General features: G+C 39.6%; 1 protein-coding gene across 1 annotated transcript in view; it reads left to right on the top strand.

The window, feature by feature from the left end:
• The first annotated feature begins 14,678 nt into the window (after positions 1–14,678).
• LOC129722969 (homeobox protein six1b) overlaps positions 14,679–25,743 on the top strand; it is an 86,145-nt gene continuing 75,080 nt past the window's right edge. The window contains exon 1 of the mRNA XM_055676865.1: positions 14,679–15,559. Coding sequence (XP_055532840.1) covers positions 15,272–15,559 — 288 coding nt within the window. The 5' untranslated portion in view covers positions 14,679–15,271. The remainder of the gene's footprint in view (positions 15,560–25,743) is intronic.

The following is a 25,743-nucleotide window of genomic DNA, read 5'->3' on the forward strand; positions in this document are numbered from 1 at the left end:
CCATCCAGGGTAAGATAGGTCTTGTCGTCTATTATTACCGCCACATTGCCGGGAAAATCGACTTGATCATCTTATTCAGCCACTGTCACTGCGTCATTACCTGCAGCTCCAAGAGTAGTAGACGGGACTGACACTTCCTGACTTGTATGTCCAAATTCGCCAGGTACTTATTCACTATTTGGCCGGTTGCACTGACCTCTCGGCCAAGCACACGCTGCGATGTAGCCACTTTTCCCACAGTCTTATGTCATTTTCGTTTTCGCGGTGTAGCTACACTTTTTCCGTGCTATACTTTGCAGCTTCAAATAAAACATTTTCAGCGTCATTGCATTAGTATGCGTAATAATGGGATAGCTGTCAATTCGTTTTGTTTTGGTCATAATCTCATTCGTCATTTTGTCTCGTTTCCATTTCATATGTTCATCTCGCAAATGTGCTGAGAAAAAATTACCTGACACTTTACCACGTGGAACGAAAACCAAAACAAACCAGTTTTGACACATACGTGTGAATGTGTTGGTAACTTCCTACAGTACACTCTGCTTTTTTCGGGTGACGTCAGGGATAGAAAAAGTGTAGGGAGAGACAGAAAAAGGGTAGTCCGAAAAGTCAAATAAAAAGATTTTCGGTGTCAAAAGTGTCGTTTGAGTGTAGCTACACCGCGAAAACGAAAACGACATTACTCTTTAGCATCCTTTGAAACTTTTGTCGCTCAGGGTCGTCGACCGTCCGGAACCGGGCTTTCTTTTGATGTTCTGAATGTTGCCCAATAGTGCCAAGATGTATCCGGTGTCCACAAATTGCCGCACGATGTCAGCACCGGTACTCCGGTCTTTGAGCGCGGACACTTCTGAACGGAGTAACTTCACTGTTTTCGCCATCATGGTTAGAGTTCTACTGGAAGAACTGTCAATTTTTTTTTTGATGACTCATGGGTTACTAAGATTGATGTTGCATGGGTAGTTTCGTCAGTGCGTGTGAAGGTAAACCAATGCATGACGAATCGGCAATTTTTGTCCATTTTTAATGCAAACGCTATCCATGTCAAAGTTAAAAAATGAGATTCGTATTTGCGATCTTTACAGATAAATCTCGCAAATTATAGAATTGAATAAAAGCCGAATTGATTAATTTAGTATGTTTTCTATCAATTCTAACTCGAATCCAACAGAAAAGTTTTTACGAGTATTAAATGATGGGTTCGAAGCACGGTGGAAACCAGTGTTTCCAGGTATCCAGATTTTTGCTGGATTCTCCAGTTTTTTAAACATACAGATAAGTAGATTTGATGTCCAATCTCAAGTAAAGTAAATTTGATGTCTAATAACACTGTTTTACACAATTGCACTAAAAACCTCAAGCCGAAAAAATGAAAGATCATAGCTATTCAACCATTCCTGTCAATTTTGGTGTCCCAAGACACTAATTTTTGACGTGGGACACGTCTTTTATATAGGTAGGATGGTATGCTGTGGAAAGTGAAACGAAAATAGGCCCTCTTGAAATGCATATTATATTTTTATCCCTTTTTATCCCTGATTTCAAACGTCAATGGCTTGATCAAAAGATATGGTAAATTAGTGATAAGTTGGATTGAAAATCATTTATTTCGTTATAGTTTTGCAGCTTTCAACCAATCACAAGCTCGCTTCTCCTTTGCTTGTTTTCTGCTGCTTGCTGGCTCACATAAATAGAGAAAGTACGAAAATCAATGCGCTGCACGGACAGCGCGTTACGATGTGTGTTATCGATGGTTAGGCCACGTCGTACACTGTAGTGGTAACAGATGTTATCAGGGCCGGCGGTTCATGTGGGTAGTATGGGTAGTAGTACCCTTTCGAAAATATCCATGTGGGTACTTACCCACACGGAACTTCCCGACAAAACCCAAAATAATGTAATGTTGCGAGCGACAGATTTTTTTATGGATATCGTTGTGCGAGAGGATATCCATAAAAAAAAAAAATTTTTTTTTTTTTATGGATATCGTTGTGCGAGAGGTTGGTAAACGGCTGGGCAGTGCGTACCAGCAGTACACCCGTACTAGTTGGCATAAAATAGACCCCAGTGTGGTCCGAAGCATAATGCCCAGCAACTCCTATCCCTACCTCCACGTGGTACCGACTGGGATACGAGCAACCAAGGGAAGATCGGTGAACCGGTGGGAACTTGGTCGTATGCTGACAGGGAAGGGGGACCTGCTCTCCTAGGAGGGCAGCTTGTCCGAGCGTCTGTTCCCCATGTTAGGGGCGGCTCAAACAGCGTCTGATCCGGAGCGGACGGCTGAATTATGAAATGCGGTGTCTCGCCAGCTACACCCAACACGGCAGCCCCGTCGCGAGACTAGGCATCCGCAGCCCTAGTAAGGCAGCATGCCGAAACATTAAAATACTACGAACAATCAAGATTTGAATACGGACCGGAACAATTGGCAACGACCTAGGCGACGAAATAAGGACGACGATTGGAAGCTCGGTACATGGAACTGTAGATCGCTGAACGCCCCGGGTGGCGACCGGATTCTGCTGGATCAGCTAGAACCCCGCCACTTCGACATCGTTGCGCTCCAGGAGCTTTGCCGGAAAGGAGAGAAGGTACGGAGGATTTGTGGCCGCAGGGCACAGTACTACCAGAGCGGCGGTACAACCAATGAGCTGGGTACCGGCTTTATAGTGCTGGGCAGGATGCAGAGTCGTGTGATCAAGTGGCAGGCGATCAGCGACAGGTTGTGTTTGTTAAGAATAAAAGGCCGGTTCTACAACTACACTATCCACAATGTGCATTGCCCTCACGAAGGAAGACCCGATGTAGAGAAAGAAGAGTTCTACGCACAGCTGGAGAAACTCTACGATAGCTGCTCGCGTAGAGACATCAAGATCGTCATCGGGGACATGAACGCGCAGATCGGTAGGGAAGAAATGTACAAGCCGGTGATCGGCCAACATAGCCTTCACACCGTGACGAACGACAACGGCCAGAGATGCGTCAACATCGCAGCTTCCCGAGGACTGGCAGTCCGAAGAACCTTCTTTTCCCGTAAGGACATCCACAAAACCACCTGGAGATCACCTGACCAACGTATAGCAAATCAAATTGACCATGTTCTCATCGACGGCCGATTCTTCTCTGACATTACAAACGTACGTACCTATCGCGGTGCGGATATTGGCTCGGACCACTACCTAGTTGCGGTATCATTGCGCTCAAAACTGTCGACCGTATACCACGCGCGACATCGCCGAACCCCGCGGCTCAACATTAAGCAGCTCCGGAGCTCCCAGGCTGCGGAGGAATACGCGCAACAGCTTGAAGCGGTGCTACCCACAGCGGAGGGGCTGGGCGCATTGCTTCTCGAAGACGGCTGGTGCAGCATTCGCACAGCTATCGTGGAGACCGCAACGGCGACACTAGGAGTGGAAGCACCGAGTGGCAGAAACGACTGGTATGACGGGGAGTGCGAGGCAGCGGTGAATGAGAAGAACCGGACCTGGGCGATATACCTGGGCAGGTCAACGAGAGAGGACAAGGCCAATTACAAACGGGCACGGAACGACATGACCACGATTCTCAGACGAAAGAAGCGCCAGCTAGAGGATCGTGAGCATGAGGAGCTGGAGCAGCTATACCGTGCCAGTGAAACGCGGAAATTCTATGAGAGGGTAAACCAGTCCCGCAGAGGCTATGTGCCGCAAGCCGACATGTGTAACGACGCGGATGGGAACCTTCTCACGGATGCCAGCGAGGTGGTCGACAGGTGGGCGGAGTACTTCGATGTACACCTGAATGGCGAAACAGCGAACAGAAGCGGAGCAGGAACTGACCTAGGAGCACCAGCAGCGGATGACCGAGTACCAGCTCCCGATATTCACGAAGTTCTTTGTGAGATCGGGAAGCTGAAAAACAATAAAGCCGCAGGCAAAGACGGACTGCCGAGCGAGCTCTTGAAACATGGAAGAGAGGCGCTGGCTAGAGCGCTGCACTGGGTCATTTCCAGGATTTGGGAGGAGGAAAAACTGCCAGACGAGTGGATGGAGGGAGTTATCTGTCCCATCTACAAGAAGGGTGACAAGCTGGAGTGCCGCAACTACCGCGGCATCTCGCTTATCAATGCCGCCTACAAAATACTCTCACAGATCCTGTTCCGTCGTCTATCACCTTTAACCAGGAGGTTCGTGGGTCAGTACCAAGCGGGTTTCATGGGAGCCCGTGCCACCACGGACCAGATCTTCTCAATCCGACAGATCTTACAGAAATGTCGCGAGTACAACGTGCCCACACATCACATCTTCATTGACTTCACGGCGGCCTATGATACAGTCGATCGAGAACAGCTATGGCAGATCATGCACGACAACGGATTTCCGGATAAACTGGCTCGATTGATCAGAGCTACCATGGCGCAAGTGATGTGCTACGTGCGTGTTTCGGGGATACTCTCGAGTCCCTTTGAATCGCGCAGAGGGTTGAGACAAGGTGATGGACTTTCCTGTTTGCTGTTTAACATCGTCCTTGAGGGTGTGATCCGGAGGGCGGGCATCGACACGAGGGGCACAATTTTCACAAGGTCTGTTCAGCTTCTGGGCTTCGCGGATGACTTCGACATCATATCACGTAACTTTGCGACAATAACGACAATAGCACCAGCAAAGAGATCCAGAGACGCATCCAGGCAGGAAATCGTGCCTACTTTTCACTCCGGAAGACACTTCGATCGAATCGAGTGCGACGACGCACGAAGTTGACGCTGTACAAAACCCTGTTAAAGACCGGTAGTCCTCTACGGGATCGAGACGACAACGCTTCTCGCGGAGGACCTTAACGCTCTTGGAGTTTTTGACCGGAAGGTGCTACGGACTATCTACGGTGGAGTACAGACGGACGACGGAGAATGGCGACGGCGCATGAACCACGAACTGCACGCGCTGCTTGGAGAGAATCCCATTGCACACCTGGCGAAAGTTGATAGGTTGCGGTGGGCCGGTCATGTCGTAAGGATGCCGGACGGCAACCCTGTGAAATCACTTCTCTTCAGCAACCCTGCCGGCACCAGAAATAGAGGGGCGCAGCGTGCACGATGGCTCGACCAGATCGAAGGAGACTTGCGGGTGATGAGACGCCTGGGGAACTGGCGAAACACAGCCCAAAACCGAGCAACATGGCGACAAATTCTTGATACAGCACGAGCCACCACGGCTCTCGTCTGATTGGTAAGGTAAGTAACGTTGTGCGAGAGGTTATAAATCTACAGATTTATGTACATTTGTAAAGTTTCTCAGGGAAGAGGATTTTTTATAATTGTATCATTTACGATAGAGATAAGAGAATTCCAGTTACGGTAGAGTTCTAAAGTTTTGTTTTCTAGTAAAAATGCTAAATTTTAGCTCAATCGGACTTCGGGAAGAAGAGCCTCGAGGCGGTCAAAGTTACAGTTCTTCGGTCGATGAAAAGAATGTTCGAGCTGGTAGTGTTCCTTGTGTGTTCTGGTGTAGCTCGAACCTCCAAGCCCAAAAGTTTCCATGTCCCTGAAAATTATTTTTTTTAAACAATTTTTTATGAAATAACATTTAAATCATATTTAATGCATTTCTAAGAAGTTTGCTATAAAAAAAAATCGATTTCGGAAACTTCAAGAACTACTCTTGTGCATTTTTAGACTGGTCAAAAATGTAAGACTTTCACGACTGTAAGTGAAACCTTATCAAAAGTTCGATTAAGCTCAAATTTTGGATGGAGACTTCCTTCGAGAAGACAAAATTGTTAAACCCTAACGTTAATTAAGAAAATGCAAAAAAATGCCGATTTTTCATGGGTTTACCTTTACACACACTGACGAATCTTCCCATGCAGCATCAATCACAGTAACCCATGAGAAAAAAATTGACTCGAACTTTAACCGTAATGGCGAAAACAGTGAAGCTACTCCACTCAGAAGTATGCGCGATCAAAGAACGTTACCCCGCTGCGTCTTAAGCGGACATCGTATGGAAAAGGGGCACCGGTTACGCTTGTTTTGGTATCTACAACATCTTGGCACTGTTGGACTACAATCAGAGTATCGAAAGAAAGGAGCTCCAATAAATGCTAAAGAGGAAGACCGAGGGAATAGTGGCTACATCGCTGCGTACGCTTGATCGGAAGGTCGGTGCAACCGGACAAACAGTGGAAAAGTACCTGGCAAACATGGACAACAGAAAGCGATAGTCCCGTCCATTGGTCTCGGAGCTGCAGGCAATGACGCAGTGGCAGCGGCTGAATAATATGGTCGAGTCGATTTTTTCAGCGAATCGCGACGTGGTGGTGGTAGACGTCGAGACCTATCTGGCAACGACTGGCAGGGCACTCCGTATTTTACTTCCCCCACGAGGGAAGTAAGCACTGAGGTGAAGTTTATTTCACACACCAAGTTCCCAAAGAAGGTGCTGCTGTGGCTGACAATCAGCGAGAAGCTCAGTACTGGCCTTGAATCAATGCGGTACCATCCAGAGTTTCTGGGCGAACCAGAAGTGTAAGACTTACTCCAACGATTCTGTCGCAAAAATTGAGGAGGAATTGATAAATAAAACGAAGAAAGAACTCAAAAACATTCCTATACGCATGTTTTCGTCCACCATGGCGAATGTTCCGGTAAACTCCCGAAAGGCCACTCGCAAGAGCGGAATTGTTTCTGCAAGTGAGCTTATATAATTACATTCCATGGTAAATTCATTGAAAACAATTATCTGTCTTGGTTTTTTGCTATCACCATCCGAAATTTTGTTAACTTTTTTTAATGCAAACATTACTACTGAACAAAATTCGAAATCCAATTTCTCTTAAACATTCCATTGGCATCCATTGTTGATGCCCTGTCAAATTTTCGTAAAATTATGTTCATGTATCTCTAGAGCACCCCCTGGCTACGCCGTTGTCATCCATGAGCCTTCCTAATTCCTTACTACCCACTCAGGAAAATAATGTGACGCCAGCCCTGGATGTTATGTTATCACTTTCAAATGCTTACAGTGTTCCTACCCCTGACTAGATTCCAGACACCAATATCGCTATCGACAGCAAAAAAGCTAAAACATTCACCAAAATTTTTCTGTTATGACTGGAATATCTTTAAAATACTAAACTTGTTAAAATTGTGTACATTCAACCAATCATAAGTTTGCTTTTTCGTCGAGATGAGCAGGTATAGCGTTGCGATGTGTACTTCTGGGCTCCGGCTAGTTAAGTTAGACCGCATCACATACTGTAGCGGTAACAGATGTTATGTTATAATTTTCAAATGCTTTTTATCTTATTGTCACTGAACGGTTTTTGAACACCAATTTCTTGAAGTATTATTCACAGTACTATCGAATTGCGCTAACCATTACATATCGACGAAATCGATCTGTAGTTTTACCGATTTCCTGTGAAGTAATTCACGGTTTATCAGTAAACACGTTTGGTTTCCGATGTTCAGTAAAAATTTACGGATCAACGTTCACCGCAAGTGTTTTCAAATAGTTCGGTTTGTAGTTTTAGTAGTGAGAAATTTTCATTTAATTGTGTATGAAGGCTGTTGGCGCCACGCACAAGTGTGTTCTATTTGTCTAAAGAACATTAAAGGTGTATTAAATTCTATGATGTGAAACAGATTCAAACCAACAGTGAACATCCTGTTGGGGCCAGGCACAGGTGTGCGTGGTTTGTATAATAGAATGTACAAATTCTCATATGTTTGCATATGTACAGATCGAACTCGATTATATATAGTCTTCGTGTATTTCCACTATATATAGGCGAATTTTACATATATTACAGATTTTTTTTTGTTAGTTTTATATGAATGTTTTCTTGTGTTTGAATAAACAAAAAGAATTTTATTTTAAAAGTCAGAAAATATTCGCATTCTTAAAAAAATATTATATCTTGGATATATTTTTGATGTAATTGCAGTCAAACGTAAAGAAAAATTTTGATCAGTGTATCTTGAATTAACAACTCGATTTTTTTTAATTTTGAATTTTTTTTTTAAACTTTTGAAAAATGTCAGGTTTTTTTAAACTTTTTATTTTTTTTATTAAGGTCGATACAAATTTCATTTTCATTTTATGTCATCCCCCCCGCCCCCTTCAAAAATGTTGAAAATTGAGAGAGGAAGAAAAAAAAGTTCAAGCCGTTTTGTCAATATTATTGACTTTTTGGCAGCGCATATGCTTAATTCAGCAAAAACAAGTCCAGTGACAGTGAAAGTGTCATCAGAAGGCAAGCCAAATGATTAATAATGATAATAATGTGATATTTTTCAACTTTTGCATGCAAGTTACAAACGTCGTAGCTTGCACAAATTTTTTTATGAAAGCTATTCCTTTTTTTCTTCCCAATGTTATTTATTTTTTGCCCTTCCCCTTAACTAGCTTTGATAACCGTGGACATAAAAACTATTCAAAATTTGTATCGGCCTAACCTATTTTAATTATCTTTAGAATTTTTTTTTAATTTTTTATTCCTGATTTCTTTTTATTTAAGGCAATTCGCAAACGTCTAATAATAACGTAGCACAAAAATTACTATTTTTGACCTCTTTTTCTTCTGTATACATTTTCAAAATTTTCCGTATGGGTTGCAACGCTTTGTCCTCCTCCCTTTCTATTAAGCATTACGTATGTTATGGATGTTCCCTTACGGCATATCTGCCTTAGATAATTCTTTTTAAAAAAACGAAAAATGACTCTATATAATCGAAATTATATATAACCGAATCATATATAATCGAGTCTATATATAATCGAATTCTACCTATATTTTACATTTGAGAAAACGAAACAAAAAAATGCTATTTCAATCGCAAATCAATTCGCTTTCATCTATTCAATTAAGTAATCAAGTATTTTTCAAGTGATTCATTTGTCCTCAAAAGGACAATTTTTTGTTTAATCTAACATTAGATACGATGCCAATCGCATCTCTGTGCTATCCCGACAGTTAGAATAAGGCATTCTTCTGATAAAGCAATGGAAAGATGTTTTCACAATGAAAATTTAACGGCCGACAGATTTTGATTGCCAGCAGCCCCGTTTATGTGTTGCCAAAATACGGCAGCTTTTCGCTGGAGAAAGTTCCGGCCAACGTAGCTACTGCTGATGCTGCCACTATCGCAAAAAGGGATCTGTTTAATAGAGGAAGTAGTGCCGCTGCACCCACCGTTGACGCTGCTACCACAACCGCTGTTGCTGCTGATACAAAAAAAATGCATTTTCGGTTAACTAGGTGTAGTATTCTGTCAACCGTGTTAAGGAAAGCAAGCATTATACAAACAATCAGAGGTCAAAAACAAACCTTAACAAATTTTAATAAAACAATATTTCTGAAAATCAAACAACGACTTTAAGCGGGTGCATATATGATTTTCCAATCGTTTACTGTAAGAATGAAGGAAATCGGTTGGGAACGGGCTAAGTTTTAAACATTTGAAAGTGAACCATTATTGTCAAGCTCTCGATATTTTCCATTTTTCAAATACGTTGCCGTAAGACGTTATTCTTTGCAATGATAGAATATTGAAATCAAAAACCACCCAGTACAAAATGGAATCTCATATTTTTAATCAAATGATTTTTTGTGGTGTTTTTATTAGAAGGAAATTACGTAATTGGTGTACGACGCCTAACAGACAGATTTGTTCGAGAACTGTTCCAGTCCTGATTGTGAACCGAAAGTTTATGCTAATACTTAATTTCAAAAATTACTTCCGTGATTGAGTAATCGTTTTTATTCAACACTCATGAGCTAATGATTGCAATTCAGTTGAAATTGGTTTTGACAACCTGATTATTTTTAACACATGTTTATCGAACAAATGCTTCGTTTGAGAAGAAGAATCTGATGCCTTTGAATATGCAAGGCCTGCAACAATCTAATACACTGGTTTTCAAGCAATGTGTTTGATTGGTTGCTATAGGAACCTTTAAACAAACTTGTCTCTTAAGGTGAAACAGTGTTGAAGCCACAAATGGCTGACTTAGAGCCATCACTTCGAAAGTCACAAGACTGCGATGAAGAAAACATTGAATAGTGATTTCACAGGAAACGCCTTAACTATTTCCAAAAGTCGGCCGTTTGTGGCTTCTACACCGTTTTACCTCAAACTAAAAAAACAAAGCAAGCAGAAGAGCTCATTCATTACTAAAACGCTAAAAACTAGTCCTGTGCGCCGCCACGCCGCGCTGCCGTCGCCGACACTTTTACGCACGCCGCCGCCGCCGGTGATTTGGACTCGGCGCGCCGCCGAATAAATTTTTGGTGCGCCGTCGAGAAAATCTTTACCGCGCCGATAGTGATTGTGTATGCTGGATTTTTTTCTGGTTATAGAAATACCGCAAATCACAGCCGATAAGGGAACACTCGTATAGGTACTAGGTAATGCGGAATTTGGAAATACTTAATACCCCTTCACCCCTATGTAATGCAATTTTGCATGGTAGCCTCACGCAGTGTAACACTTCGTTAAGTATTTTCCCTCTCCTGAGCGTGTATTTACGAATGTACCTAAGTGTAAATTATTTTAATTTGTGGAAATTTGATTCAATATTTGACAATAAATATTCGGACTTTTTAATCGAATAAAATCAAAAATATCAATGTCATTATCAGTGATTTGTTTCGAGAAAATTGTTTCAGTTATCATAACATTTATTTTTTATTTTTATGCAAATGTATTTTTTATTTTTATGCAAACGTATGAGCAGTCTTAAAATGTTCAAAAAATTTATGAAAAATGACTAGTGTTTTTTCATTAATTATTTGGTAATTTTCTTTAGAATACAAAGTTTTTTTGGAGATCAAAATGCGGGAATTCACTGAAAGTTTTGTACAAATTAAATAGTTGATCATATTGCGCTGAAACAGACATTTTTGTAGATAGTTTTTTCGTCAACATTTTCAAGCACGACTACATTTTTTGCTGATTTCTCGTAAATTTTTATTTTTTTTTCCTCTGTGCGGACTCATCACTGCGACCAGAGACATTTGATCTATTGTGACATTGGCCAGGTGTTTTCTGTACTCCGCACTTCATATTATTGGCAGTAAATGTACGCTTTTCATTCATATCCGTGCTTGTGTGAGAGAGTTTACCCTTTCGTTTCAAGCTTACTGCTCTACTATAACGAGCCTCTTACTATTCTACCAATATTGCCAAATTACAATTTCCAGGAGTGAGACTACACCTAACGTTCCCCTCTGGCCATTATGTCAAGATGAAGGAACCTTATCGAAACCTCGTTCCTCGTGCCCATACTGCCAATTACGATTCCCTGGAGAGGATTAATATTCCTCAGAACAGTTTTATGATAAGAAAGACCTATTTTGTCAAGAGGGAGGAGTCTTAAAGAAACCTCGTTGCTCCTACCAACACCGCGTCACAATCACAATTACCCGAGGAGGATTTAATGCTTCACCTCTGGTCAGTTTTGATCCCAAAAGTCGCAATAGAAAATGAAGAAACTGTGGTGTTTACCGAAGAACTCTATTCGATTGAAAAGAGTTTCCCATTTTTTCAGTTATTCCATGAACCTAACAAAATATATGAAAGTTAAAAACGACTCTCTAACGTAAGATTTATCGAGTTTTCCCAAAGGTCTACGGTTAATCGAAATCAACATATCAAAAAACTATCTATCTCTTTTCCTAAATTGAACGTCTCTGGGAACAGTATTCCATGTATTTTTTTGTTGTGGGCTCGTTGATGATTTTTTTTGGGATTTACACTTGTTTTTACTTTCTCTGCTTGGTTTATTATTTTCTGGTTATTCAATTGTTTGTTTACTTAATATCTTACCAATTTTATTTCTATTTTTGACATTTTTACAACTCTGACGCATACATTTTTATTAATGAACGTTCGATTAAAAAAAATCGAACATGAGGGTACAAAAGCACACATTATGCGCAATATTTTATAAGTGGTAATTAGTGTCACGCCGATACACGCCGCCGCTGATAAAAGCTAACGGCGTCACGCCGGCGCGCCGATCGCCGCCGAGGTAAAATGTTTTCTACGCCGCCGCCGCCGGTGATATGATCGGCGCACAGGTCTACTAAAAACAACGATCCGCCATTTCATTAAAAAGATCGAAATTCGAAACCAGCATTTTCAACCAACAAACAGCCTTCAATGGTTAAAATAACTTAATGCTCGAAAAACATACCGTAAGCTGGGGTGAGATTGTGCCATACAAACCCATTGTTTGTAGGCCATTACAAGACCAATCTTTATTAAATAAGTTTCCTAGAACGCTTAACCAAGAAAAACTTGTTCTCTGACCCGGAAGCGATTGCTGACGAGTGGTCGGATGGCACAATTTTACCCCCACTGGCACAATCTCACCCCGGCTTACGATCCCTGAAAAAATCTAGTTTTATAAACTTCATTTTTTTTCTTGAAACATACCTAGCGTAGATTATTTCAAATCGAGAATTCTTATAATATTAGATGTTCTTGAATACTTCTTTATAAAGTCAGTTTTAATAAGTTTTGTGCATATTATATTGATTTTTGAAATACAGGTCTACAAACTTAAGAAAAATGTTCGAAAACAGTATTTTAAATCAATCGCTTCCTCGTACAGTGGTTAAAATAATTCGATTATCATGGATACATCTATCTATTCTCTTGTAATCTCTTTCTCTCTGCTGACTGAAAAACAAACAATTGTGTTTTAAAAGATTTTTTTCGGCTTTTTTTCGGAGAATGTAATAAATATTTAATTATTTTCATCGACAGGTTGTTGATTGAAAATAAGGTTTTGCAACATTGTTCTAATACCTCTTTCTGAATCAGTAAAACAGTATTGCCAAAAATAGACATTTCAAAAATCAGGCTGGCAAACAACGGCGAAAAGTTAATTTTGAATCGGAAATGGCAAGTTAAAAGAAAATCGTCACGTCGCATGAAATTACACGTAGGGGTACTGGGGGTAAGCCCGGCACTGAGGGTAAGACCGTCACCCCTTGGATTTTACTAGAAAACGCTAATTAACTGTGTTTTGGAGTATGTGAAGTGATGATATTTAATATTTTAGATATTTTAAGACACATCGAAGCCACCGTGAAACGTCAAACGTCAAAATAATAGACAAAACACACGCTACTGCAGCTGATGCGTAAACGGATGTAATTTTTCGTAAGTGGAACTTAAGCTTTTATTCATTTGATAAGGCTAAAATTATTTTTCGTTGCTCTACAATTTATTGCCTGTATTATTAGCAATCACAGGAATTCGAACTGACGTAAATTGAAGCGATAAATTAGTAGAAATACTCTTTTTAAAAAAATGTGTGCTGTCGGAGTAACACCGTCACCCAGTGAGTGGGGTAAGCCCGACATGGTCTGAGATTAGTTGGATGTTACTGACACATATTTTTCAACTATTACCGGTAATTCGCTGCTTAATAAATTAATAAATCGACTTAGAACCATGCACTTGAGCTCTTATGTGATTTATGAATGATTCTTAGGGTCATTAGAGGTGTCAAATGTAATGAATCAAGTCACAAAACTGACCGCTTTTCTGGTGGTATTCGGAATATGCTCCGGTGTGGTCAAGGTGATCCTGGCTTCGATGAAACTAGTTATTAATATGATTTAAAGTGCCACATGATAGGCTTGCCGAGTATGAAATTCTTTCACTGTTTATACATATCGTTCACCGGAACTTGTTCCGGCAATCTCCCCAGAACCAGCTAACCGTCAACAACCAAATTCAACAGTAACATACAAAAATGTAAGATCTCTCATTTGGCGGTTTCCGAATTCAAATTGGTTCAGTTAATTCGAGTATATTCATGAACAAACTAAGGTGCCTGTGTTACCCCCAAGGGGTGCCGGTTTCACCCGCACTGGTTGCTAAACGTTGTTTTAATCTTAGGTTCAAAACATCACTATTTCTTGTAAAAAAAACAGTTTGAAAGTACTGACAGTCGTCATATCTTGTTGAAAACAATCTGGGCAATAATTTTGTGAATGAAATATAACAATATTTGCCATCAAGTCCTACTGAAGAATCATTTTCCTTAGGGGACCGGGCTTACCCCCAGTACCCCTATGCGTTTTTGTTTATGTGATGAATTTATTTGGTTTTACAGTTCTATTTACTCCAAGAAATGCGAGCTCAAAAGCTCAGTTCTGTCGAAAGTCTGCAATTTTGAAAAACTAAGCGAATATTTGTGTGTGTGCCTTTCTAACGAAAAAAAAAAATGCTAAATTTTCTCCGCACTGGTTGGACCGATTGAGCCGCTCTTAGTCGCCACCTCAAAACCCACCTTTAAACAATTCTCATCTTTCTCCGGCAAACCGACCGAAAAGACACGTACAATTAAATAATCACATCAGGTATGTATAACAACCATTATCCCCCGAAAGCATACGGTGAGCAACCAACCAGCATCGAAGCTACGCTGTAGCACAAGCGGTACAACATTCGAATGCGTACCGTAGAAAATTGAAAACAACTTTTTTTGTGTGCAAACTCCTCCCCATCCCGGAAGCCACACCCACCGACGTGTAAAGAGCATGCGCTTTTCGATGCAAGTGCCTGGTTTGGGTGTACTGCATGAGAATCAGAAGACCACGGCCACTGTATAGGTGAGTGACTCGTGAACTCAACGGCGAACGGAGATCAGCCGTCAGGATCTCAGTTGGTGACGATCATTCGTAGCATTCGGAAGTGTTTGCGGTTTCGGTTGTGCTTCTTAGTCTAGGATAATCGGAAAATTTGAAGGAATTCCTGGTTCGAGCTTCAAACGATTATTGAGTGCGCAATGTGTAATCCGACGGACGGAGTCGAAGATCGGGGGCCTGTTTTGATTTATTCGACAGCGGCAGCTTGATTCGGAACCCACAATCTTGTGACAAGAATATTTTGTTGATCAACAGTGTACACGTTGTAGAATTTCAGCGGCTCGGAAAAAGAGTCCGGCTCTATTTTTAGCGGTCGTCGCGCTGACGGGAGAAGAATTTCGGACCGCTCTGTGGCCTGTGTGTTGGATATGTAAACACTTCTTGACGAAACAATTTTCTAGCACTAGTATTTGAGTGTGAAATTTCAGAATGTGTCATCTGGTTTCGGAAAGGTGAACGGCTTGCGCAACGATTGCACGCTTTGCTGTGACGCGTGACCCGTGGCGAGAGATTCGGTGGAAGTGGGCAGTAGGTCTAGTGCCAAGTAATAGGTTTGCAATCCAGTGGAAGCGGTAGTTAATCTAAGTCAGTTTAAGGTAGAAATTGGAAGAAGCAGATAACAATGTTGCAGCATTCGAGCAGTGATTATTATGAGCTGTCGGCGGCCAGCAAGCAAACGCCCCCAAATTTTAGCCCGCAAGGCGGTAATGTGGCGGTTCTGGCGTCTATGGCTGCCGGCGGAAACGGTGGAGTGGGAGGATTAAGTAACAACAACAATACTACCAATAACAACAATAACAATGACAACGATCTTGATTTGATGGGGCAAAATGGAAGTGTAAACAGTAGCGATCGGGAGTCCATGCCTAGCTTTGGATTTACCCAGGAACAGGTGGCCTGTGTGTGTGAGGTGAGTTCTAGTTTTCTCATGGATTCTCTCTTAGATTTCTGCAATGGAAAAAATTATATATCTCTGAGCTTGAATTGAAAAATTGGTGCCAATTAATAGTTGATTCGAATTGAATCACATATTAGTCTAGTTAATGCCATTAGGGCTTACTGAGTTAACCGGTCTTACAAGAGGCCATCCACATTCCACGTGGATAGATTTTTAACAATTTTGACCCCCCCCCCCCACCACCCTGCCCCTCCATGGAATGTTGTGTGAACAAAAAAAAAAAATCTACCCATATAAATTCTAAAAATTTTGTATGGACCGTGTACATTACATAGACCCTCCCCCATAGCTGTCCACGTAGTATGTAAATGGTCCCCAAGACAGCACCAATTTCACAAGCGTCATACGGGCTTTACCATACCCGGCATCCTCGTAACTTTCATCTACGGCGGGACTCTATCCAAGAATTGCCACGCTCCATTTCAATCTGTAATCTGTACTCAGTAACATCTTTCGTTTACCCATAGTTTCGTACCCGGAATGTGGGACGAAAATAAAATCATGCCGGATCAAAGCCGTTATTGGCACATTTTTCATCGTCATGACAAAATGCTTTCGATCATAAATTATTACATGTATTATACAAGTAATGTTTCTTACTCAAATAAAAGTTGCTCGATTTTTTCCTGAAAATGAACATATAAAAATGGATTTCTGTCTAACTGTTTCTTATGGACTTGAAAATTCCAGAACCGATCGGCGTAAAAATTTGTATGCAGGGGTTTTTGAGGCCGGGAAAGTAGCTCCTGGTAAAGATCCCTCCTACCTTTAAAAACGAGAGCTACCATGCAAATGAAACACAATTTAATGAAGCAAATGGAACCAAATTTGGCATGTGGAGGTTTGTGAAGGCAATGAATGTTTCTATGGTGGTTCGAAACTCCACCTTCTACGCCCCCTCTTCCTTGGAATAGCATAGCAGTGAAGGCATTTACAGAAATTTTCTCGAAACTTTCGTTTGAAAGTTTTCGTTTCCGCAATATTTCTGCCGCTCAATATCGACGAAAGAGAAATAGAGCAGAAATTACTATACTAACCTTGTGGTTTAGCAAATATACATGTTATTGATGTTTAAAAATCACAAATGAAATAAATTAACGACCATGATGTATAACGTTTGCGATGAAAAAAATTGGACAAAAATTGCCGATTTTTCATGGGTTTATATTCACTTACACTGACGAAACTACCCATGCAGCATCAATCATAGTAACCCATGAGTCAACAGAAAAAAATTGACAACTCTATCAGTCGATCTCTAACCCTGATGGCGAAAACAGTGAAGCTACTCCGTTCAGAAGTGTGCGCGTTCAAAGAACGGTACCCTGTCGCGTCGAAAGCGAACATCGTGCGGCAGTTCGCGTACGCCGGTTACGTTCGGTCCAGCATCTATCCGGACGACCGATGACCCTGAGCGACAAGAAACTCCTAATGGTTCTGAAGAGAAAGACCGTGGCAAAAGTGGCTGGATTGCTGCGTACGCTTGGCCGGGAGGTCGGTGCAAAAATAAAAATAAAAAAGTACCTGGCGAACATGGACCTGGCGAAATAAATGTCAGGAAGTTGCAGTCCCAAGGATCTCCACAGTCCAAGGATATCGAAGCTGCAGGCAATGACGTAGCGCCAGCGCCTGAATAAGATGGTCAAGTCGTTTTTCCCGGCAAATCGCGACGGGGCGGATGATGGACGACGAGATCTATCGCACACTGAATGGCAACGACTGGCAGAGCAATTATTATTTTACTTAGCTACGAAGGAAGCGAGCTTCAAAGTGAAACTCATTTCGCACACCAAGTTTCCCAAGAAGGTGCTGCTGTGGCTGACAATCAGCGCGAAGGGGATGTCAAAGTCGCGCTTCTTTCGCTCCGGGCTGGCCGTTAACAAAAATTTAGATTTTTAGCAAGTAAGCTAAGATAATTATCTTCCATGCGAAATTTATCAAACTCAATTATCTATCTTAGTGATATTTTACCGCCATCCGAAAAAAGTCCATTTTTACCGCAAACGTTAGGTTCATGGTGTAACGATTTGTTAAAAAAGTAGGCGCAAGGTGAGGTAGCTTTTTTGCACTGGAAAGATGGAGACGAAACGTCGCTAAGTGACAGCGAGCAAATTTTCGAATGACAGTAGTTCATATGTTTTCGCTTGGTTTGGTTGTGTTTCTAGCTCCGAATGTACCGTTGCGACCTATCTTTTACGCAGAAGTTAAAAAACACCATAACTAGATAAATACTCCGAATCTGATAACTAAAAGTGCGATTTAACATAATATAACTGATCAGTACCCAACTGTTGATTGAAATTTATCTGGAATGTGATACACAATGAGCTCTGGATTAAGAGCATTGAGAGCGAGTGTTTGAAACAGCATTGAAGATGTTGAAGAAAATGAGGCTCCAGAAATCTATATCGAATGATGCATGTGCTGTAAGTCCCTACGCCGAACAAATTACTCCGAAGCAGCACCGAAGGTCAGAAAAACCGCTCAACTGCGGGGTATTTCAAATGACTAGAAGTGTACAATTTCAGTAGGTTAGTAATGGATTTAGTTATTGTTCAAAAACAATCCGATGCCATGTCAACTGATTCTAACATTTAACATGGCTGATTATGCGATTTGACATACCGTTAAAAAGCAAAGCAAAGCCGTACATTCCGTATCGGAATTCGACCTTCTGTTTTACTAGACACAGACTTCGCAGCCGACTGTTAAGTGTACAGGACAATTGCGGGGCTAGCGCTACGATCCTACTGACACTAACAGTCTCTCCCGAGCCGGGACTCGAACATACGACGACTGGCTTGTTAGGCCAGCATCGTACCTCGAGACCAGCTGAGAGACCGACATACCGTTGCACAATAAATTTATACATCATGTTAACGACTTGAAATTGTTTAAATAGCATAAACGATATAACAACAAACACTAACCGCCAAGAAAAAATAAAAGCATCTTAATGTTGTCACTTTTAATGACGGCTATTAGTTTTTTGCAAGAGGTTTAAAAATGAAATGTTATACATGTTCGAAGACGATCAAGATTATATTTTTAAATAACTCAGGATATTTCGGTTAAGCGGTCTTTTAAATATCTTTGTTATGAGCAATTCCACAGAAAATGTCTCAGTTTTAATATTATTTTCGACAGTTATTTTCGATTTTGTTGAAATTTTGCATGTATGTTTCTATGAGCAAAAGATGTCATTTTGGTGTATTGGTAATTTTTTTTTTGAATGAAGATCCATCTTTGCGAAACGATGTACTTTTTACATTTTTACAGCTATGTTAAATAGGTATTTTTGGTTAAAAATATTTTTAAAGCCAAACGGTATGTTTTCTCGGTGTGACTGTCTTTGGTTTTGTTGCAGATAATAATTTTGTCTTTCGAAAAAACACTCTGGAAAAGATTTTTTTAAAAATGATAAGTTGAAAAATAAGAAAATTAATTATATTGTAAATAAATAAAATATTTAAATCTATTTTTTACTATGAAAAATACATAAGATTAGCTAGACATTGATGGCTTATGGATCATGGAGAAATGGGAAATGAAAAAGTTAAAAATTTCCAGGTGCTTTGATTATTAACGTCTTCAGCAAAGTTGTAGACAGTAATTTTGCCCTTCCAGAACTTTGTTTTTGCCTTTCTCCTAGAAAGGTATAGCAATCACTTGCAAAACTGAAGATATAAAAGTGCTCCAAAGGGCCGAATGGCATATATCACCCGACTCAGCTCGACGAGTTGAGCATTTTCTGTATGTGTGTGTGTATGTGTGTGTATGTGTGTGTGTATGTGCAGATTTTTATTCTCACTCACTTTTCTCAGAGATGGCTGGACCGATTTTCATGAAATTAATTGCAAATGAAAGGTCTTGCCGTCCCATAAAACCCTATTCAATTTCATTGTAATCGGATTTTTAGTTTAGAGGTTATGTATCAAAATGTAAAAATCATGAAACATCATTATCTCTAAAACCACATCACCGATTTGAACAAAATTAGTTTCAAATGAACGGGCTACCTGAAAAACCCTTAACTTTTAAATTTTATAAAGATTGAACTTGTGGTTCAAAAGTTATGAAAAGAAACGTGTTCTGAAGACTGTTTAATCTCACTCATGTTTCTCAGAGATGGCTGGACCAATTTTCATAAAATCAGTGCCAAATGGAAGGTCTAGTTACCCCATAAGACCCTATTGATTTGTTTTGCAATCGGAGTATTACTTTGCCTGTTATGTTTAAAAATGTGAAATCCAGCTCTGAAAAGGAACATATTCCGAAGATTACTTGGACTCACTCATTTTTTCAGAGATGGCTGATTTCCACAAAATTGGTGTCAAATGAAAGGTCTAGCTGCCTCATAACACTCTATTGAATTTTACTCTAATCGAACAGTAACTTCGTCTGTAATATACCGAAATGTGAAAATCACGAAACTTCATTATCTCAGAAACTACACAACGGATTTGATCAATATTATTATCAGATAAGCGAGGCTAGTTTAAGGTTAACTGATGAATTATGATTGATCACGTGGTTTCAAAGTTAGGCTGCCCTATACGTTCCCATTCCGTTTGATTGTAATCGAACTTAAGCAACCGTTATGTATGGAATTGTTAATAAAATTACGAAAGTCTATTATCACAAAGATTACATGACTTATTTGAACATAACTAGTGTCATACGAGCGAGTCATCTCTCAAACTTACAAATAAAAGAAATTCAAAGACTATTAAAGGCTATACCTGCTTTGATCGATATAAGAGGCCTCAACATAATTTAAATGTGGTATCGTACTATTCGAACGTTCCAAACTCATTGATTCCTTGCGATGTGTTTAATGTCTCCAAATGCACGACGAATCGGCCATAGGATATGATCAAAATCAAATAACAAATCGTTTAAAATAATTGGTTTTATCGAAATAACAACATCCTCGACTTGTGGCTTCTGTACATCACCTTAATTCTGAATATATTCATATTGGGAGGTATTTAGTTATTTTGGTTGTTTTCCAGAAATTAAAAGTGGTCGTCTTTAAATACAAAATGGTGTCCAGGGTCTATGCATCATCTATGGTTTCTATGCATTATCTTGATTACGGAAATATCCATATTGAGCATTATTCGGTCATTTTCGACTGTTTCCTAGGAGTTGCCATTTAGCAATTTAAAATGGTGCCTGAGGTCAATTGTTAGCTCATTGCATCATTCTGGTTCCAGAGATACTCATATTGGATATTTGTTTTTTTTTTTATTAAGGCTGTTTTCACAAACCGGTACTCGGTATCTTGGATTTCAAAATGGTATTTAAGATAATTTCTGGCACCTGAGCGTCATTCTGGTTGAAGAAAAACCCATATTGGGTGTTATTCGATCATTTTAGGCTGTTTCCCTGGAACTGGCTGCCGCTGTGTATCATTCTAGATCCGGAGATACTCATATTGGGTGGTATTTGGTCACTTTGGGCTGTTTATCAGAAACCGAAAGTCGTCATTTTGGACTTTAAAATTGCCTGTGAAATCAATTTATGTCATCTGGTCGTAACACTGGTTCCGAAAACATCCATATTGAATGGTGTTTGGTTATTTCCGGCTGTTTGCCAGATACTGGAAGTCACAATCTTAAAATTTAAGATTGTGCCTGTGATCAATTTTAAGCTTCTGTCCATCTTTCTGGTTCCGGAGATACTCATATTTGATGGGAATTGTCTATTTCAGGCCGTTTCCCAGAAACCGGAAGTTGCCATCTTACAATTCAAAATGTTGTCTGAAGTCAATTTGTGGCTCCAGTGCATCATTACGGTTCCGGAAATACCCATATTGGGTGGTATTTGGTCGTTTGCAGCTGTTTTTCCGAAACCGTAAGTCGCCATTTTGGATTTCAAAATGGCATTTGAAGACAATTTCGATCGATTTTGAATTCTGTATATCATTCTAGATCCGGATATTATTATATTGGGTGGAAATCGGCCATTTTTGGCTGTTTTACATAAACCGGAAGTTGCCTAAACGTAGACTAATCAGATCAATCGAATTTTGCGCTTCAACAAGGATTGACCATTTTCAATAATATAGTAAGTTGCTTGTCATGGGGCTTGACCATTTTTGAATTTTGAGATGGAATTTTTTCGGATGTCGTGCTCATGACTAAAGGGAAACAAATTTAAAAATGTAAATTAGAGAAAACATTAACGGTTTAATCATCAGGTTTTTATTTCATCCTGAAAAGAACAATTTGTTGTTCAATTTAGTATCGTATAAGATGCCGATTACATCTTTGCGTTATCACTGAAAGTGCGAACGAAGTATTCGTTGTGATAAAGTAAACAGTGAAATGCTGATATAACACCCAAAACTAGACGGCTCACGTGTTGTCAAAATGAGTCAACTTTTCATTGAATGCATTTACTAGTGCCCACTATCGCACAGAGACTGCATTTCACTAAAGTGCCTCACTGTATCAGCCGCTATCGATGCTGAGATCCGCTGCAACTAGTGCGCTAGCCATAGCCATGCCACAGTTGTAGCCGCTATACGCTGCCATTGGTATCCACTGTCTTTGCATCAGCTGGCCCAGCTGCTATCGTTGCTGGAATCCGCTGCAACTAGTGCGCTATCCATTGCTACGCCACAACTGTGGCCGCTTTCCGCCATCGCTGATATCCACTGCACTGCACAGTGGGGAATCGCTGGCCATCGACCCAAAATTGAAAGTGCGAATTTCGTTTCAAGTATATTTTTCCTATAGTTGTACACTGTTGAAGTGTCAGAATCCAAATTTTTAAAGCATTATGATAAAATTTGAATTTTCTATGATTTTTCAAAGTGCACTGAGTCAGTGTTTTTTAGCGTTTTTCTTGAAAAAAATGCAATGTTGCGAAATTTGCTAGAGAGTCAAGGGTAACTTGAATCTTGATGACGTCTAAGGGAAAGTTGTCTGTAAAATAGTGGAGAATAAATCTTCATCATTGGATAATGTATAATCTCATTGTTATACTCAAAAAAATTAGGCGGAATCAAAAGAATACGTATTTTTTGCATAAAACAGCGTTTAAAGTTTATACGGCAGGATTTTGCACTATTGGCACTAGTTTTAAAAGATAGCTTGGAAAAAATGCTTCCAAATGCGTCTAGTCCGATCCTGCGCAAAGTTGCGCAGAGTACTCTTCTTTCGAAGAGAAACAACGAGTGTTCGGCACATGGCAGATTTTAAAAATGTTAATTTAAGTTGTACACTGCAAACAGTCAACAGAATAACAATTAACTTGTATTCGTCTGATAATAACAATGTTTTCAAACATGTCTCAGTATGATTAATCACACTGTTTTCATATTTACAAGTTTAACTCATCAATATTCCGATATTCAACGCAGAATCAAAAACTAATCATTGTTTATGTTTTGGATCACCAGTACTGAGTACCAAAATCATGTTTTAAGTTTGTATCATACCAGTCACATGTAAAAACAATCGTGTAAACACAAATTATGACATAATAAATCGCCTGCTAATTTCTGCAGAGGAATTAGGGAATTATTATTTTGACGTTAATAACTGCATTTTGAAAACTCTCTTCAAAGATATTGAAACTGTATTAAAAATGAACACAAAAATGAAGATGAAGGTAGAAGTGAAAGAAAAGAAGAATGCGATAAAGAGACGCATTGTAATATAGTCACTTTGAAAAAACAAGTCATAAGTAATTTTCTCCACAAAGCATATTTTTTAATTGATTTTTTTATTTTCTCAATAACTGAATAATATTTTTATGTTTTTTATGTCATATGGTGGATCCCGTGGTTCTGTGGTTAGCGATGTCGGTCGGCTAGCTCTCCCACACGGTTGTGGGAGAAAACAATATCGATAACGAATTCTCTCAACTAATCTAGTTGATCGAGACCGCATTAGCCCTCAGACTAGCGTGCGATATTGTTTTTTATGTCATATGAAAGTTTTTCATGAAAGCATCATGCATTTCGTTTTCTAAAATATTGAAACCGACGTAAAGTTTGCCTCATATAATATATATAAAAAACATGAAAATTCCCCTGGTGTCAAAATAACGCATTTTCATGCAAAAATAATATCAAATTCGGACTCAGCGTCCCAAAATTATATAAAAACCATGCATTTTATATGATTTTAAGACATTTTTTTGCTTGACCAGCATTTGTATGGAGTCGCCCCACTGTGCACTGCTACTAGCAGTCTGCTAGTGCTGCTGCTAAGGGAGAACGACTGCTGTTGTCGCTGTCTAGAACTATTATGAGCGGCTTCGGCTGAAATAGGCTCTTTTATAGGTCAAATAGCATGATTAAAATTGCAAGGTATACGATTTTGTCGACCGTGCTTGGGAAGCAATCATATAACGACCACTCAGAGGTCGAATTTTTCCTTTTGACAAGGCTCGACTATTTTCAATAGTACAATAGTGTGAATAATAAAATTATAATTATCTTCGAATCTTAGAAGATTTTCCAATCTATTGCTACAAGAACGAAGGAAATCCATCGAATACTAACCGATTTATTAGCATTGAAATTGGACATATTTTTCACTTTTTTTGGTTTTAGGTTTTCATTTCACATCCCTATGTAGCCGAACTTCCTGAGAGAAGTATTCTACTTCAAAAAAAAAATCACAATTTTTGGTGCAACTAATGAAATTTTTAAATATTGCATTTTGGTCCCTAGATTGACCACTATCATATTTGAACGAGGCTCAAACATTTTAGGACGGTTCACTTCGTTATATTTTCAACTCAAAAAAGTCTTTTTTTACGCGGTCTTATACGAATTTGGAACGCATCCCCCGCGTAAAAAAGACCTTAGGGTATTGAGGAACCGCTCTTATATTCATCTCAACACCTATATTTATCTCATTGCTCTCATTTGTCTAGTTTATTGTGAAATTTAACTTTTTTTATAATGTCAAAGTAATTTTTATTTTACTTCTCGTTCAGTCGAGTAGTCGGAAGTTTTACTCTGCAGAAAAATAGTAAAATTTCACGGTAAATTCAACTAATAAGAGCGATGAGATGAATACAGGTGTTGATATGAATATCGGAGTGGTTCTTTAGACTCGTATGTTTTGTTTGGTTTTTAGGGTACTCCTTCATTAATTAGGGAGGGCCAGAAATCGACATATTTCAATTTATTTTATGTCGAAATACTTGTAGCTTTTAAGCCGTTTTAACGATTCAGGATCTTTCAAAAACAAACGAAAGATCTTTTAAGGAAAAATATGATTTCGTGCGGTAGTTTATTTTAACGTCATTGGAAATATAAAAGATGGTGGAGTTAGTTTCTAAATTTCTGCGGGAACGTTCGTTGTTTACATTTCGGTTGAATTGTCATGGCCGTTCGGTGAGCTGTGTCATTTGTTTGAACAAAATGGAGTGATTTTACCGCCTTCAACAACAATTGAAGGCAAGTTTACAACAAAGATATTATGCTAAGTAGTGCATCATTGATCCGAGTTGTCTCAGATGTTTTCTGTGGCTAGTTTTTTGAAGAGCAGCAGCGGTGGGAATTGACTAAATTTATACATATGTGATACGCTGTAATGTGGACTTACTGCGAGTTTAACCAAGCATTAGAAAAGTTAATTGGTTTTTGAATCCGGGTTTATTACCTATTAGTCGCAAAGATTCCGCATAACAACGTTATATGCGATGAAACATTCACATTGGTCATACAAGCTAGTGATCTATCATAATATCTTGTGCGATGTAAGCGGTGCAAACATTAGCGGCATCTAGTTATCATAAATTCAGTCGTTTACGGTGTTACAAAATGATGCCTTTTGCGACTAAACATGAGACTTTTGGTTTTCGCGTATATTCATCACTTTGTGGAATTAATAAAAGTTTGAATATACATTATATGAGTTTATCTGTATTGCTGTGTGAGTATGTTACACTCATCGCAAGAAGTCGCAACACAAAACCATATGCGATAAAACAATTGGTTGCTCATACAGCTAGACGATAGTGATGTACCATAGAACTTTATACGAGGTAACCCGTGCAAACATATGCGATTTTTAGTTATCTAGACTTGTTTTCATGCGTTTAGTGATTAAGGGTGATACAAAATGATAGGTTTTGCGACTAAATTTATATGCAATACGACGTAA

Source organism: Wyeomyia smithii, chromosome 2 (genome assembly GCF_029784165.1).
Source record: "Wyeomyia smithii strain HCP4-BCI-WySm-NY-G18 chromosome 2, ASM2978416v1, whole genome shotgun sequence".
NCBI classification, from domain to species: domain Eukaryota; kingdom Metazoa; phylum Arthropoda; class Insecta; order Diptera; family Culicidae; genus Wyeomyia; species Wyeomyia smithii.